The 16,745-nt window shown below is 43.0% G+C and overlaps 1 protein-coding gene across 3 annotated transcripts in view; it reads right to left on the reverse strand.

Moving 5' to 3' along the window:
- Nucleotides 1–791: 791 nt before the first annotated feature.
- Nucleotides 792–16,745, reverse strand: part of LOC114667936 (beta-1,3-galactosyltransferase 2-like) — a 43,263-nt gene continuing 27,309 nt past the window's right edge. For 2 of the 3 annotated variants that reach the window (XM_028823471.2, XM_028823470.1), the window contains exons 2-4: nucleotides 9,146–9,296; nucleotides 7,187–7,302; nucleotides 792–2,820 (exon numbers count right to left, since the gene is read on the reverse strand). In XM_028823471.2, coding sequence (XP_028679304.1) covers nucleotides 1,826–2,820; nucleotides 7,187–7,247 — 1,056 coding nt within the window. In that variant the 5' untranslated portion in view covers nucleotides 7,248–7,302; nucleotides 9,146–9,296 and the 3' untranslated portion in view covers nucleotides 792–1,825. The remainder of the gene's footprint in view (nucleotides 2,821–7,186; nucleotides 7,303–9,145; nucleotides 9,297–16,745) is intronic. The other variant, XM_051920402.1, reaches the window with a different exon arrangement.

Raw genomic sequence — 16,745 nt, forward strand, 5'->3', positions numbered from 1 at the left:
AATAAAATTGTGGGGCGCACATAAAATAATTAATTCAATCAACTAATAGAATAGCTTTAATCATAAATTCTATAAAAACAACAACATTATAATTCCCCACCATGCTAAACAAGTTTCCAAAATTGTTTGAATCAATTAATTTATGTGCGCCCCACGATTTTATTTACAGTAGTCACATATAACCGCGGTAATTGTGGTTAAAGAAAATTTCATTTTTTGCTTTTTAGTGCATTTATGACTATAAGGTAAATCAAATATTTTACTTAAAAAATATTTATATATTTTATTTATTTATATATATATATATATTATTTGAACTGTATTGTTTCCGTTTGTATCCAAGGTGACTTGCGACATTTGAGTTACAACTGGCGACGTTGCTTTTGCTTCTCCAAACGGAGCGGCGGCAGGTGGAGTGACTTACTTCTGGTCACACAGACTTCGTTTCTGGATTTGTGTCCTGACATGCGATGTGAATTGTGGGACCTTCGATACCCCGGTACACTTGTGCGCCTCTCTAAACGACGTCCTTTCAATTCAGTTTGGCCACAGGTGGCCTCGACGTAAAGTCAACAGGACGCACCTGAGCCCACCTGGGTCGCAGCAGAGGGTCTGAATCCTTCTAAGCTTGCGAGACTTCAGTTGATGACTTTTAAGAAATTTGCAAACCTTTTGGAGAACACGTTGTCACTTTGTCTTTATTAAGCGTGGCTGGATGGGCACAGATGTCCAAATTATCCATTAAATCAGCAACACAAAGTGAGGGGGGTCCGAATGCTTTCTGAACGATCGTGAATCTTTCATCAGAGCCATTAAGACACCTGGGTGAGATGCCATTGTGAAATTAGAACCATGAAATTGAGATTTGCTTTAGCTGCTTTAATGAAATTCACCTTCTTTTTGGCTACAGAGAAACTTGTATTGCTCTCAGTTTGGGGGTCCTTTACAAAGTAATGTAAAACTTCCAACCCTCGGACTACCTAAAGGTTACTGAAATCACTTAAAGAGGGAGAAGCACCAACAGTTAATTACCTGTCATTCTACAACTGCCCTATAGGTGTCAGTCAGTACAAGTCCAAGCCATGTTTCAATTTGCGTATTATTGCGGGTGATTATTGGGGGTGTAGACCCCAAATTAAAGTCACCTAAAGTTGTACACTGCTCCCAGTCATCCCAGACTCAGCTAAGGGTGCAATGGAGACTTAAGCTGAAATGCCTCCCTCCATATTGCAACTCACTCCTTCAGTCCACGGTGCCAAGGGTCCGATGTCTGTCCTATAATGCCGGGACTTGTTCTGAGCCAAGTGCCAATCTACTCCTTCATGTCTCTTGGATGTGAATGGGAATTGGGAGCCCCTAAAATGAATGGGACATGCAGCCCCTAAAAGGAAAATCACAAAGATGCAAACTCCACAGAGGTGGTCCCTGGGGCTATATAAATGTAATGAATTATTATTATTATTTGAATCCAAGCTGTGAGGAAGCAGTGCCAAGAACTTTTTTCCATGCCATCCAGAATTGCAGCCCACAACCTTAATGAAGTGCACTTAGGGTCATGTGTGCAAATGTTTGTGTGGAAATAGAAGGACCCTGAGGCTAAAATGTGGTGGGCTTGGAAGCAAAGCGAGGCCACTCACATTTTACCTTTGAACTGTACAGATGTGCCGCCCACCCCCCCAGCCCATACCACTTAGTGCAAAGATACTGGAACACCATTATTGGGGAGAGGGTCCGCATTGGGGGGCATTTTTGTTAACCTCTTGGTGGTCCCTGAAGGAGACAGAGACCCATCGTCCACCGTGCCAATGAATGGGGGTCTCCCACTTTAACAGTGGTCCTTGGCTTTTTCCAGATCTTTCCAAATATGCAGCAGCTGGTCAGGCTCTAGATGCGAGACGCTGATGAGTCGAGAGAATCGGCACCTGCTATACTCCACCGGTTGAAAGCTGAACCAAGTGCTGTCTGCAGGTTGTGTTGGTTGGATGCCCAGCTTCTGAAGGCACATGCCCACGTAGACATCTTCCAAATGGATGGGCATCACAGACAATGAGACAGATAAAATCTTTTTGGCCAGGTCGACAGAAAATACGTAGCCAATCCCGGAGACGTAAGGCGGATAGAACAATCCGGGGAAGAGTTTGAGCGGCATGTACCACTTGGAGTCTTGGTCCCGGCGAATGATTCCAAAGTGGTGAACATTGCCAGTGATGAAGTTGACTTTGGCACGAGGGGCTTGGAGCTGCAGGAGTTTGTTCACCAGAGTGTCCACATTGAGGAACATATCGGTGTCAATCTTCATGGCATAGGACGCTTTAGAACAGTAGGAGACCAGCCAGTCCATTATCATCATGGTCTTGATGGTTAGGTTGAAGTAGGTGTCCTGAAAGTCCTTCTGGACCAGATCGTGGTGCCACCGACTCTCCCTCCTGAGGTCTTCCTGCAGACCGCCGCTTCCATCTTGAGACGGAAGCCCCAAGTAAAAGATCCGTCGGATTTTCACCGTTGGCATCGAGTTTTCGTCTCCCCAGGTTTCTCGAATGACATCTCTGACTTTCCTGTTTTCCGGAGCCACCGGTATCATCAAAACCAGAAAGGGAGGCTGGCCGCTGCATTTTTGGGGCTCATTGAGGATGTAATTGTACGGTCTCGGGTAGGCGATGTTGTAGATGTCGAGGGATATCGGATCCTGTAGCATGATGTGGACTCGGCTGAAGATCTGGAGAAGGAAGGAACTGGTCAGGACCAGGATGAGTGGGAAGAGCCATTTCTTTAGGAGCCTTATGTGAATTATTGCCTGGTGGTGCTTCCTCCTGGACTGTGCTGAGAAAGACAAAAAAAAAATACATAAAATCCACCAAAAAAAGTCAAAAACAAAATGAAAATGAAATATAAAGTAGGGAAGGAATACGAACAACCTGCAGAGTCCAACTGCCAGTGTCAGGATTCAAGTCACAGTCCCTTAGCTGGAATAAGGACAACGAAAGTGGACGGGTGATGCGGTGACGTGCTGTGACGATGATGGCTGCATTTGACTTTTACAAATATATGAACCCAAGGAGTAGCTGGTTCACTATTCAATAACTGGCAGCCTGCACATTGACTACTGGTTATGTTTCATATCTCATTCTTTACACACAGACCGGTAAGGCGCATATTTGGCTGAGAAAGAACGGAGAAAGCGCATTTGCTCCTCGCCCTCCATGTGTAGGGTGGTCCAGATCTATTTATGCAATTTTCATTACGCTATAACTTAAGTTTATTACGTAGAAAATTCACAGCACCTGCCCTGCACATAGAGATTTCACTGAAAATTCTTTTTGTGGCCGATAGATGGCAGCACCTGCCCTGCATTCCAAAATGGCGGGGAGACGGTTGTCAGTCGAACAGTGGCATAATTCGATCTGGACCACCCTGAATGTGCCAGGGCAATTCCACAATTCACACTCACTTAATACAAATGAAAGTATAGAGTGGAGTACAAAAAAATAAACGTATTTCAATTTTAACCTTAATTGCAGCATTTAGTTGTTTTTCAAAGCTTTTAATTCTGACGCTTTCATCAATTTTACTATAGACTGTTCAACAAAAGGATGACAAGAAAAACGAATATTTAAGTTCAAAATTTAGTTTTTAGATATTGGATTATTTTTTTTTCTTAGTCTGATCCCATTTTTATAAAATTTGAAAACCGTTTCTGGTCTTCCCTTTATTTGTAAATGAAGTCCGTGCGCCTATCCTTCTCCACGAAAATCTCTGTCTTGTAAAAGTCCTCCTTATATTCCTTTAGTTTTAAAAAATCTTTATCTTCCATTTTGGCAGGCGGTCAGAACAAAAAATAAAAATTAACGGCCCGCTGCAGCGCACTTGACTTTCTGATATCGCTGACTTATCGGCGCCTCTGCTTAGAAGAACAGCAGACACGAGCATCTGTTGAGCTCACATGCGCCCCCTTCAGGCCGGCACGGTACTGTCCGCCTCACCCTGTGCCTTTTCACTGCGGTTTTATATCCGATCAGCAAGACTAAATATGTCACAGACATTCATTAAAGATATTAGCCAGACTGTAGCGAGTCAGGGTGTATAATAAACATGTCTGCACACCTTATATTGGTGACAGACAGAGAGACAGCGACAGGCACGCGCCAATTGCGGGTATCAGCCCAGTGTGTGAGTAATAGCGCAGTCCGTCGCTGCCGCACCTCACATTTCTCCCCAGTATTTGAACATGAAATTCAGCAATTTGGACTATAAAAATGATCAGAATTATTGGAATCATACAGAAAACAAATTTATAGCACAGACCAGTGGACACATTTATTTTATGTTATCATTACTCGTTTTTTACTTTTCATGATGACCTGCCTCCCCTGACCGCACATCCCCGACGGGTGGTCTGAGAGTTGATCTGATGCTTAAATGGATGCAGGGATAAGTGCACTGATGCTTATACGGTTGGAATTTATGGATAGTATGGATGGATGGATTCATGGATGTAATGATACATGGGTAAAGGTAAAGAGATGGATTCACAGATAGATGGACAGATTTTTGGATGGAAGTATGGTTGGATCTATGGACAGATATACAAAGAGTATAGACGGATGGAAGGAAGGATGAATGGATTCATGGAAAAATATATGAATGGGAAGACTACAGGAACACATGGATTGATGACTGAATATTTTGATGGACATGTAGATAAATAGATGGTTGGACTGATACTCAAGAAGATTCTTGGCTGGGTGGATAAATAAATTAATAAATTGAGATGTGGTTGGGCTGAAGATTTACTAAAGGGTTGGTGAATGGATGACTGGACTAGTAATTAATTGGATTGATTGGATTGGGTTGGTGTGTGTATGAAGAGACCAATGGATGAAGGAACTGAATGATGATTGAATAGGTATATGGATTTAAAATAGATTGGTGGACTCACAGATATATGCAGCCTCCGACTCTGGTCTGGCAAATATAATGGGGAAGAATTTGAGTGTGGCACAGTTGGAAACACCTTTGTCTCCCTAGATTGAAGGAAGAGAAGACCCCGAAACACATTCTGCTCAATTATAAGAAGCTCCATCTCCTCTAGAGATGACTGAAGGTCACTGGTCATTCTGGATTCTGCTCCCAAAGAGCCAAGTTCTCCCACCGAGACAACCTCATTTGGTGGAGCAGCTTGTTTGGTAAAACAGCCTAGGACTAGTAGTCCGGGTTTCTTGCGTTGCTTGTCCTATTAAAGGGGGTACCTTTACCCCAATTGTACATTCTAACACTTCATGGGTCACATGATGGCGGTGTGTGGCATAAATTGGGCAGATTATCATTTCTAGCATTAGCTGAAGTTCAAGTGGGCAAAAGGAGTGACCTCGGTGCCTTGGTAGTTGGCAGTAGGCTTGTCTGTTCTCACACAACTGATTTCAAGGGTTTACCAAGCACAGGGGTGAGACATAAAAAAAAACTACTGGGCGAAAATGACATGCAGATCAGAGGGCTCAAAGGAGATGGGCGAGAATCGGACCAGCAAACAGATGGGCGACAAGCAGGCCAGTCACATGTGAAGTCAGCGTCGGTGTGCAGAATGTCATCACAGAACAGACGGCTCAGTGGACTTTGTCTTACATGACCTCAGAGAGTTGAAGATTGGGCCCGGGTCCAACACAAGAACCTAAAACTGGAGGGTAGGTAAAAAACTGCTTGGTCAGATGAATCCTGGCACGTTTTCTCATCATAGAAGGATCACCCTCAAGAGTTCATGAAACTGAAATCAAAAGTACAGGCAGTGTGATGGCAAGGCACACGTTAGGATCCCTGGCACTCACTGAAGAACATCTGGAAACCAAGGCCCATCTGAATATTGTCGCTGGCCGGGTTCATCTCTTCAAGGCCACAGGTGGTCCACACTTGGATGGACACTACCAAGCATGCATCATGCCACAAGGCACATGTCACTAACAAAACAGTTCTGGGGAGACGGCAGTGAGGACTCTCCTCAGATCTCAAGCCTACGGAGTCTCTTTTGGGTTGAGATGGACAGCGCTGGGCAGCGGGTCAGCAAACCACTGACACAATCACTTGCACGTGGCGTACCCTGACTGAACAACACATCCAGAATGTCACAGACGCCATGGCCGGTTCTGAAGGTCAAAGGATGCACCAGAAATGGGAGGACCTAAGAAACTGGCAGTGTACAGTATGTCTGGACGGAAGTCTTTATTGATAGATGGATAAATGGACAGATGGGCAGGTGGATGGACTGGAAGAGCATTGGATGGATTCACAGACACATATGGACAGCTGGATTATACGGCTGGAGTGATGGATGCACTGAATACATTTTGACAAATGGATGGTTGGCCTCTTAGAAGGATAAATAGATAGTTGGGCAAGATGAGTTAAATCCACACATTCATGTATCTTCTATCAGGTCAGGTCAGCTTGGGGGGCATGCACTGGTACAGCACATTGCCACACTCAATACACGATGAAACAGTTCGGGATCCTGGTTGGCAACCCCCTAGGCAGACAAGCGGTCCAGTCCTACCCCCCACCCAAAAATGACCCTCTATCTGCCGCATTCAGGTGTTTACTGGGTGTCCCCTTGGCCTGGTCCAACTGATCCTTCAAGTGGATCACCCTCAGGTAATCATGCCACATGGCCGTAGTGCCATAAACGACGCTCCCTCAGAATGCAGGTCATGTGCCTTATTTGGGACTCCGTGAGCAACACAAAGTCAAACCAGGGGTACCTAAGGACCCCTGAAGAAATGCAGTACTGAAGGAGTCCAGTCTTCGTCAAAGGTCACTGGACAACATCCATGTCTCACAAACTGGAAGCACCAGGACTCTAAAGACTTGGACCTTCATCCTTTTGCAGAGATATCGGGGGCACCACACTCCTTTCCAGTGACCTCATGATCCCCCCCCCCCCCATGCTCTCCCAGTCCATCTACTGACTTCATAGGAAGACATTCATGTCTCTGGTGTGGATTTATGGATTGACAGATCATTTCTAGAAGGTTCGATTCCTTCAATACACCAATATCAAACCCCACCTAACTGACCCCATGCCAAAGGGTGGTGACGTTTCTGTACAATATTTAATGATCCTTTTTAGTCGGAACAGAATGTGTGCAATGGATGCAAAGTCATAGAATTCATCTCCATCACCAACGTTCAACAAACCTACCTTGAGAATTTGGGAGTGAAGCGTTCTTTGATGCCAACATAGTTGTCCGGGAAGATGGCATGGTGTCAAGGATGTGGCCTTCCAACACCGGAGTCTTCAGCCATTCTGTGTTGTTCCTATAGAGAATACAGGCAATGGGACACCATAATGGACAAGAGGACTGACCAAGATGGTGAGGCTAACTCTTGATACTCCACAAAAGACTATGGCGAGATGTTCACCCGTTGCCACATTCCTGTGTGGGGCAAACTTTTGAAAGGCTCATTTATTAAGCCATCTAAAGTGACACAACATGTCCACTCATACCGAATGAGGTTACATTCACTGCACCTAACAGCTTGACTCAAGAATGTGGGCACTCATGGGAAGACAAGGAGAACATTTCAAACCTACATGGACATGGACTGGCCTGGAAATGAGAACACAACTAGTTGAAAATAAAATGAGGGTTTAGGAGTTCTGAGGTAACCACACGATTCTAGTCCATTGAAAGTGACCTGAAGTTGGATCTTCTATCTGGCCCAGATAAATCGTGGACTGTTGGTCTGGCGCTGAAGTCCAAGTGCAGAAGTGTCACCTAACTGAAGCGATTTCAACAAAGTGGAATGACAGCGATGTGGCCTCACACACCACATGCTCATTCCACTCCAAGGTGTTTGTTGTCTGTACTAATACAGTAAAATGCACTTCAGTTTTCATTCCAGCAGATGGAGCATATGACCACAGCTGTATTAAGGAGGGCAGGTGCCCCGGGGCTAGACATTTTTGGGGCCCCCTCCCTACACAAAATACTCTGAGTGTACTGTACATCATCTTCAAGGTATCCGAGGAATACTACAGAGAAAATGAGGGGCACAAATCTGAAGAACAGAAGAAAACACACAGCAGTCAGCCAGAACATTCAAACCACCACCAGGTGACATGAAGAACAGTGATGATCTTGTCAGGGGTGACTTAAATTAGGCAGCAAGGCAAGTTAGTCCTTGAAGGTAATGTGCTGGAAATATGAGCAAGCGACCTTGACCAGGGCCAAATTGTGATGGCCAGACAACTGGGTCAGAGCCTCTCTAGGTCTTGCGGGGGTACTCCCAATGTGCAAAGGTTAGGAGTTACCAAAAGAGGTCCAAGAAGGACAACCGGTGAACTGGTGACAGGGTCCTGAGCACCCAAGGCTCACTGGGGAGTAAATGATCCCCTCTGGTCACAAGCTGCTTAAGAACTTAATGGTGGCCATGAGAGGAAGGTGCCAGAACACACAGACCAGAAAAGCCCCCACATGTGATGTACCATTCAACTCGTCTTGATGTTTAGTTCTGCAAGACATTGAGTGTTTTGGGGTTCCTCCAACTATTTTTGGCCCTCTATATCTAAAAAGGTACTCATTTTAAGGTCATTTTTGGACCATACATTGTCTAGGAAATGACACCCTTATGATAAGGAGTAAACCCATAGGTGTCTTCCTGAAAAAAATGATCAGGAGGACTAGAAGCTGTGCAGATCATGTCAACCAACCTCAGGGGTCCACCCCTAATGGGATTCTAGGGGTCAAAGTTACTCCCTTTCACAAAAATTTGAAAAAATGGGGCTCAGTAATACAGGCACCTGGAGTGTTGGTTTCAGCTTTTTTGAGGTCGCTAATCACAAATATGTTTATAGTTTTGACGGTGGTCTTAGCCCCCTGAGATCCATTCCCGAAAGGTTAATCAAACATAAGCATGTGGGGTGTCATTTTAGACTATTTCAAAGTCAGTGATTACGATTTTGAGGTTGTTTTCGATTTTTGGTCCTTCACAAGCCCCCTTTTGACCTCAACCAGAAGGTGACAACTGACACCTTTCTATTGCATTCAAGACTATTTAGACTTAAACATTTAAATTAAAGAACATATTTTAATATTTCAAATATGTGACATAACAATGTGTTTATTGTGCGATTCTTCCTCATGAAGTAAATCATTACCTTTCTTATCAACCCCGTGAATTAGGGTGGCTTACACCAATTCAGACCTTGTCCTTCAAGTTGCAGTTCCTGAAATTGCAGTGTCAGCTTGTCTGTCGCCTCGTTTGCCACAGGATTCTCAACAGCAGTGCTGATGTTTGTGATGCGTCATCTGTTGGAATAAAAAATACAGTTGAGTTTGTTTATGCAATACAAAACACATTTCAATATGTCAGTCATCACAAACAAGAACTTTTTTCCCTTATTTGCATGTTAGACAATACACAACAATATAAAAATTATTTTTTTTCATTTCCATCAACAGTAATTTAATATCCTACAGTGGATTCAGAAACTATTCAGACCCCTTCACTTTCTGCACCCTTTATCGTGTTGCAGATTAAATTTTGAACAAGCTGTGCTACTCGTCTAAAATTCGTTAAAATCTAACTAATCGTCGTGGACCTCAGCGTTATTGTTTGCAGTGCACTATCTACGGGAATGTATTCTGTAAAGTATGCAGTAACAAAATGCACAGCATTTATCATTCCAACAGATGGTGCATCAAAAACATTTGTAGTAATAAAAGGCATTAAAATTCTTTATGATGCACCATCTGTTGGAATGACAAATGCAATGCATAGGTGCCCGTTATTTGATATGGGGTTCATAAAAACAGCACTAATGTTTGTGATGCACCATCTGTCAGATTGACAAATGCAATGCATTCTATTACAACAAATGTCTGGGATGTGCCACCCGTTGCAATGACAGAGAAACACACAGGCACAGAGATATGAGGTGTCTTATACTCAATAACCCCAAGTGACAAAATGAAAATCTGTTTTCAGAAAGGACTGCAATTTAATTAAAAATCAAACGTGAGATCTTTCTTTCCCACGAGTACTCAGACCCTTTGCTGAGGCCCTCCAGACTTGACTAGCAGGTCCATTCTGTCGCTTCTGTCATTGGATTGAATGACATTGTATTCGTGCGCTTGATGGAGGACCATGGGACCAGAAGGACTCCTACCAGCCCACCCCCTACCCCCATTCGATCGAGTTCGTATCGTCACAAACAGAGGACCACCGGTTCCACTTCAAGTACTGGCACATTTGACGCATTACGTGTCACCAAAAACAACGTCCCCATGGATGGCCATTCAAAACAATGACATGCAATTTTTTAAAAAGAGGAGCCAGATAAGCCGTTGTGCAGACCACCACACCTGGCGTTTTATTCAAAGTAACCGAAGTGGTGATTTACAGTGGCGTAGCTCGAGTTCGTGCCGCTCGGGGCGGGGCTTCAATATGCCGCCCTCTAACATATGTTAACCTGTTTAAATAGAAAATTAAAGTGACTTAAAGAGAAAAATCAAGATGCATTTTGCATAGATTTATTCATATATAGAGAAACAGCAATAATTTTGCACATATAATTATTTATAAGCATCAACTAGACAAGAATATAGTACAGACGCACTGATATGCCGGGTTCTTATTATTAGTTTAATACTGTATAATTACGCTGCGAAAACCAGAACCTGTGTAGTGTACAAGTGATACGTGGGGAAAGCAAGAACGCATTCGGATTGGTAACGAAACGAAATTATAAACTGTAAATTAGTTGTTTATCTTCCTAGATATTATTATCGGTGTAAAGTTTGTTTATTTTTGTTGTTACTTCATACATTTCAACTGCTGTGTCTGATGCCATCACAGAAGGACAGCCTGAAAATTATTTTGGAAGCATTTGTGGATAAAAAAAATCAGAGAATTACACTTTTTCAATCATGAGTGATATTTTTCCGAACCTTGCTGCTTACACACGAATTACACCGCGCCTTTTGGCCAATAATTGCCGCCCCCAAAAATGTGCCGCCCGGGGCGCACCGCCCACCCCTATAGCTACGCCACTGGTGATTTGGTCAAGTCGTAACTACAGCGGTGGAGACTAATGACGGTGACCTTCAGGACTGGGTTGACATCGCCGCTCCTAGCAGCGCCATGCAGTCTGATGACACCGACAGGGAGAGCAGTGTGGAGGACAAGGAGACCACCGTAGCAGGCAATAAGCACCAGAAAACGCGATCGACGTTCCCCCTTTGCGGTGTCGGTGGGCGTACCTGATTCCGGACGCACAGTTACGTATCAATCGTTAACTTTGTAGGCTTTTTACAAAAATTCCTACCCTTTCCAGGTAGGTTGGGCGTGCAGTGGGTGTCAAAAGAAGGGGGTCAATACAATACACAGAATAGAGCAAATCCTCAATCCATCCATCCATCCATTATCCAACCCGCTGAATCCGAACACAGGGTCACGGGGGTCTACTGGAGCCAATCCCAGCCAAGACAGGGCGCAAGGCAGGAACAAACCCCGGGCAGGGCGCACAGCACACTGCGGGACACTTTAGGATGCACCTAACTTGCATGCTTTTGGACTGTGGGAGGAAACCGGAGCACCCGATGAAAACCTCACATAGACACGGGGAGAACATACAAACTTCACGCAGGGAGGATCTGGGAAGCGCACCCAGGTCTCCTTACTGCGAGGCAGCAGCGCTACCACTGCGCCACCCTTATCTACATTTTATCAACAGGTAAACAAGTCTTCAGAACTTTTTAACATAACGTATCACGAAACATGAAGCCGAGCGTCTTGTCCGTCCGGGCAGCCCCGGGAGTTGTCAGTAGACACGTGATAAGTATGGCGCAGAATTAAAAAGGACACCAGCATAATCGTTTCATGTCGGTTTGTTGCATCCCTTCACACCACAACCGGATTTCGGGGCTTTTCTGTGGAATCATCTTCTCTTCCTGCGCCTGCTGGTTCCTGTGATTTTCGTCACTGCCCTGCACGTCTTTACGTTGGGGCGACTGGGGACGGTTGCAACAAGTCTTATTTCTCCAATTAGAAACATGCTAGAGTGATGATACTCACACTGCACATGCTCAGTTAGGCCCTCTCTCCACCAGAGAGAAACTATACAGTTTCATCATCTGCTGCTGCATTTATTGAAAAATAACTGTTTTGAAGGTATGAAAGTAATTTTTTTTGCAAGTTGTTTTTTTGACTTACTGTCCATAGCTTTTATTTTAATTAATCAAAACATACCTAGTTCAAATCATTGTGGTGTTGACTTTTAAAAAGTATTGTTAGCATGTTTCCCTGACTCTTTGAATAGCTAGCACATGGTGTTCTGTCATGGCTGGCAGGTCAGGGACGGTTGTTGCAACCGTCCGCAAGCCAACCAGCCATATTGAAATAGACTACATATCATTACTTTTTAACATTTTTAGTTCAGAATCAGCACATTTTTTTCAGTTTAAGTCCGAAGTATTCTGCTATACAGCTTAACTGTAGTTTATGGATCTAAAAATAGAAATAATCTGTTTTTTCCAGTATGCCAAGAGTGAGGAAGAGAGTTACTAACAGAGGGGTTCCCCTCGAAATTTTGGAACAAGCTTCCAACGTAATTAGGAATGAGGGCAGGACAGTCAGGGCAGTCGCCAAGGACTTTTTCATCTGTCATACCACCTTATTTCAATTCCATAAGAAAAGAGAGAAGCTTGCAAGTGAGGGATCAGATAAGTTACCACGTGCAGGGTACTGGACCATCAGAAGAGTCTTCTCAGAAGACCAAGAGAGGAGTCTAAAACAGTATTTACAAAGGGCAGCAGACTTAGATTATGGGTTAAGTCCTAAAGAGGTAAGAGAAATTAACAGAAATGTATAAAGAGGGTGAGAGGGTTAGGGTAATATCGATAAAAAGTGAAAGATAATAAAAACTATTTACATTTTATAACATTTTATTTCAGGTTCGTAGGCTTGCATTTTCAACTCGCCTCTCACTATAAGTGCAACTTTCCCTCACAGTGGAATGAGGCCTGTATGGCTGGTGTTGACTGGTTTAATGGTTTTTTAAAATGGCACCCAACTCTCTCAATAAGACGTCCTCAAGCCACAAGCCTTTCGAGGGCAACCAGTTTTAATGAAACAAATGTTAACAATTTTTTTTTAACAATTTAAGCCAGGTTTTGGACAAACACAAGTTTCAGTCACAAAACATATGGAACATGGATGAAACTGGGATAACAACTGTTCAAACTCCCGACAGGGTTGTGGCAAGACGTGGTGACAGGCAAGTTGGTGCAGCTACCTCAGCAGAAAGAGGCCCACTTGTCACACTAGCTTGTACAATCAATGCACTTGGTAACTCCATACCCACAACTGTGAATCTGACTGAAAGAGTTGCATTATTTTGTTCTTGTTGTTTGTAGAAAGGTTCACTGGAAGCCAGTTCCCAAAATTGTTCTTCTAACTGGCAGATTTCTACTGTTAGTCAGTATAGATGTGGGGTACTTTATATGAGGGGTGATTAGCCACTGTTTAGGAATATCTGTGCAACTTTATTTGGGTTGTATTTGATATTCTCAATATTGTACAATAAATGTATGTTTAAATACTGTTAAATTAGTAAGAATTATATTATAATTGTTCTAGTAACTGGTAGATTTATCCTGAGAGCCAGTGGAATTGTTGGGGTGACTTTAAATTCACTTTGTGTTCAATATTTTTTGACTTGTTTTAAAGCAGATCCATGTTTGGACAATAAATGCATTTTTAAAAAATCCCGTGTGACATAAAAATACAGAACTTTCAATATGAATAAAAATCTACTTTAATATTATTGTATAATTGTAGATTTACACAGTACTATGCAAGTTCAGAGAAAAAGCAAAGGTTAATTATTGAAATGTAATATATGTTTAACACGTTGCAACCGTCCCCAGTGTTGGGGACGGTTGCAACATCTGACTTCTTCAGTTCAAATCAATATTGCGCAGGATATGTAAAATATAATTAACTACAAGTACTATGGGTAATTAGCAGACAGATGTAAGTTTATAGTATACAAATTTGCCTGGTGTAGTCCAAACAGTCTCTGAGTAAATGAGGGGAATGCAAAAAGTGTTGCAACCGTCCCCAGTCTCCCCCTAACAACTCCTACCACGGTAGGACAACGTTTTTGAAGCATTCGGGTGGCCGTTCACTTTTTGGGGTCTCCGTTCATTCATCTACTCAGTCGGGTTGTCTTTGGAGTCTTTCGTGACTGTTTATCGTTTAGTACTTCGAGTTCTTTCGCTTTTCTGTGTGTAGTTGAATATTTATCATCACAGAGAGGATTTTTGGGCTTGTTCATAGGTGTGTGTGTATTCATGGCGTTATTGGATGGATTTGGTGCTGAAGTCCTTCATATTCTGTACATTTTATACCGGTATGGTGGCAAAAGGTCTGTCGGGGCACGTCACCCTGGGGTGACGGATAGACCGGATTTGTCACAACGCTGTTTTGTTTTACGGACTGCCATCATTGTATTGGGTGAGGCGACAGCGCCACCACCACCTGATCGGGGCACCGAATTCTTTGTCAAATTCTTTCACGCGAAGACTGATTTGGATCATCGATGTTAAGCAGAATGTCGGGTTTGCTGGGTGGTCTCGTGGCCTCGGAGCCCCTGGAGGGTTTTTTTTCTTCCCTCTGTCCTCTCGGGCATTGGACCTTACTTTTTATTCTTTGTTATTTAGTATTGCCTAATCTTAATTTTATTAAAAGTGGAAATATAAAAATGTCTTCATTTTGTAAAGCTTTTTGAGCTCCATCGTTTGTAATGTGATGACTCGAATAAACCTGCTGGTTGTTGTTAATATGAATGGGACTACTAGGTGGGCGGTGCTATCGCGATTCCCATATCACTTAATTATTAGGAATCTTCATTGTGTTGAGTTAATGTTTTCTGTATCCTGGCGAGGACTCCTCCTGTACCGTTTGATCGGTGCTGTGTCCATAGTTTGGCAAGTCGGGGAGCTCCATACGAGTGTCCCAGTTGGACTGCGCTACAGCGGCGCTCCCCAAGGGGTGGTCCTGGAGGACCCCTGTGGCTGCAGGCATTCATCCCAACCTGCTTCACGATCAGTCGGTCACTTCGCCTTCAATTGATCTCCGTCTTTTAATTAGCTAATCTTTGTTTTTTCTTCTATTATTCTGAATTTAAAAATGCACAGCAAGGAGAAATTCAAAATTACAGTATATAAAAAAAATTGAATTAGCAACATCTGAAATTTTGCCATAGAATTTGTCTCTTGTTGTTTTTCTATTCCTCTTTTTTTGCTCGCTGAATTGCATTTTAATGACAAATGAAAGGAAATGAACGCTGTAAAAAAATGTAAGCATTGGATCAGCTTATTAAATTGAAGTCTTTCTTTTAAGTTGGGTTAATTAACACATTTCCTATTACTCGGAGTTACATTTATTATTGAAACGTTATCTTCTTAAATCTGACCAAAACCAAACCTTAATAGCCTCTTGTTCAGAAAGCGGACGCCACTTGAGACGGCCTTCCCTTCGCCCAAACACTAACCTTAAGGTCAATAAAATAGATCCCTGATGTTAAATCACTATTTTAGGGCTAAAACGATAACAGAAATGTGAAACAACCAAGTGGCGTCCGCTTTCTGAACAAGAGCCCCTTAATATTATTTAACTAATATTTTGAAGTATATTTTATCTATTTCCAATGATTTTTTATATCCAAAAAATGAATTCTAAACAACTGTTGGCAGTAACTCAAATAGCCGTTTACTGTACAGAGCATCAGCCGTCCACTTTATGTCATTTCAGTTCATTTAATTTAAAATGATCGCGCTTGTTGATACGCTCTTACGTGTTTTTCTAGTTACTTTGAATAATTCTCTTCGATGTCACGATTATACAATGAAATCCTGTTGAAGCAAACAATTGAATTAAACTTGCAAGATAAACTTGTGTTAGGTGACTAAATTACTTTCTTTTAACAAAAGCATAATCGGCCTCTGGGGTTGTTGTCTTTACTCTCCTGTTACTCTCCTGTTTTATGTTAATCTTCCCCTATTTTTTTATTATTATTATTATTATTATTATTATTATTATTACCAGGCTTCTTTATTTAACCCACTACCTATTGTCCAAATGACTTGAGATTTTTGCACACTTACTCACTTCTGATGTCAATACATCAATCAATAATCAGTTTCACTAATTCATCAATTAATCCATGTTAATTAAGAAATGAAATTTTTATATGAAGAATAGTTAAAGATTTCACCAGTAGGTGGCGCTAGTAACGGATAGCAATATTAAAGGAAGTGTTAAAATATCCATCCATTGTCCAACCCGCTGAATCCGAACACAGGGTCACCGGGGTCTGCTGGAGCCAATCCCAGGGCACAAGGCAGGAACCAATCCCGGGCTGGGTGCCAACCCACCGCTGGGCACGGGGAGAACATGCAAACTCCACGCAGGGAGGGCCCGGGAAGCAAACCCAGGTCTCCAAACTGCGAGGCAGCAGCGCCACCACTGTGCCACCGTGCCGCCCCATCCATTATCCATCCTGCTATACTAAGTACAGGGTCACGGGGGTCTGCCGGAGCCAATCCCAGCCAACACAGGGCGCAAGGCAGGAAACAAACCCCGGGCAGACCGCCAGCCCATCGCAGGCCGCGCACACGCTCACCAAGCACATACTAGGGACAATTTAGAATCGCCAATGCACCTAACCTGCATGTCTTTGGACTGTGGGAGGA

This window comes from Erpetoichthys calabaricus, chromosome 17, assembly GCF_900747795.2.
Source record: "Erpetoichthys calabaricus chromosome 17, fErpCal1.3, whole genome shotgun sequence".
In the NCBI taxonomy this organism is placed as follows: Eukaryota; Metazoa; Chordata; class Cladistia; order Polypteriformes; family Polypteridae; genus Erpetoichthys; species Erpetoichthys calabaricus.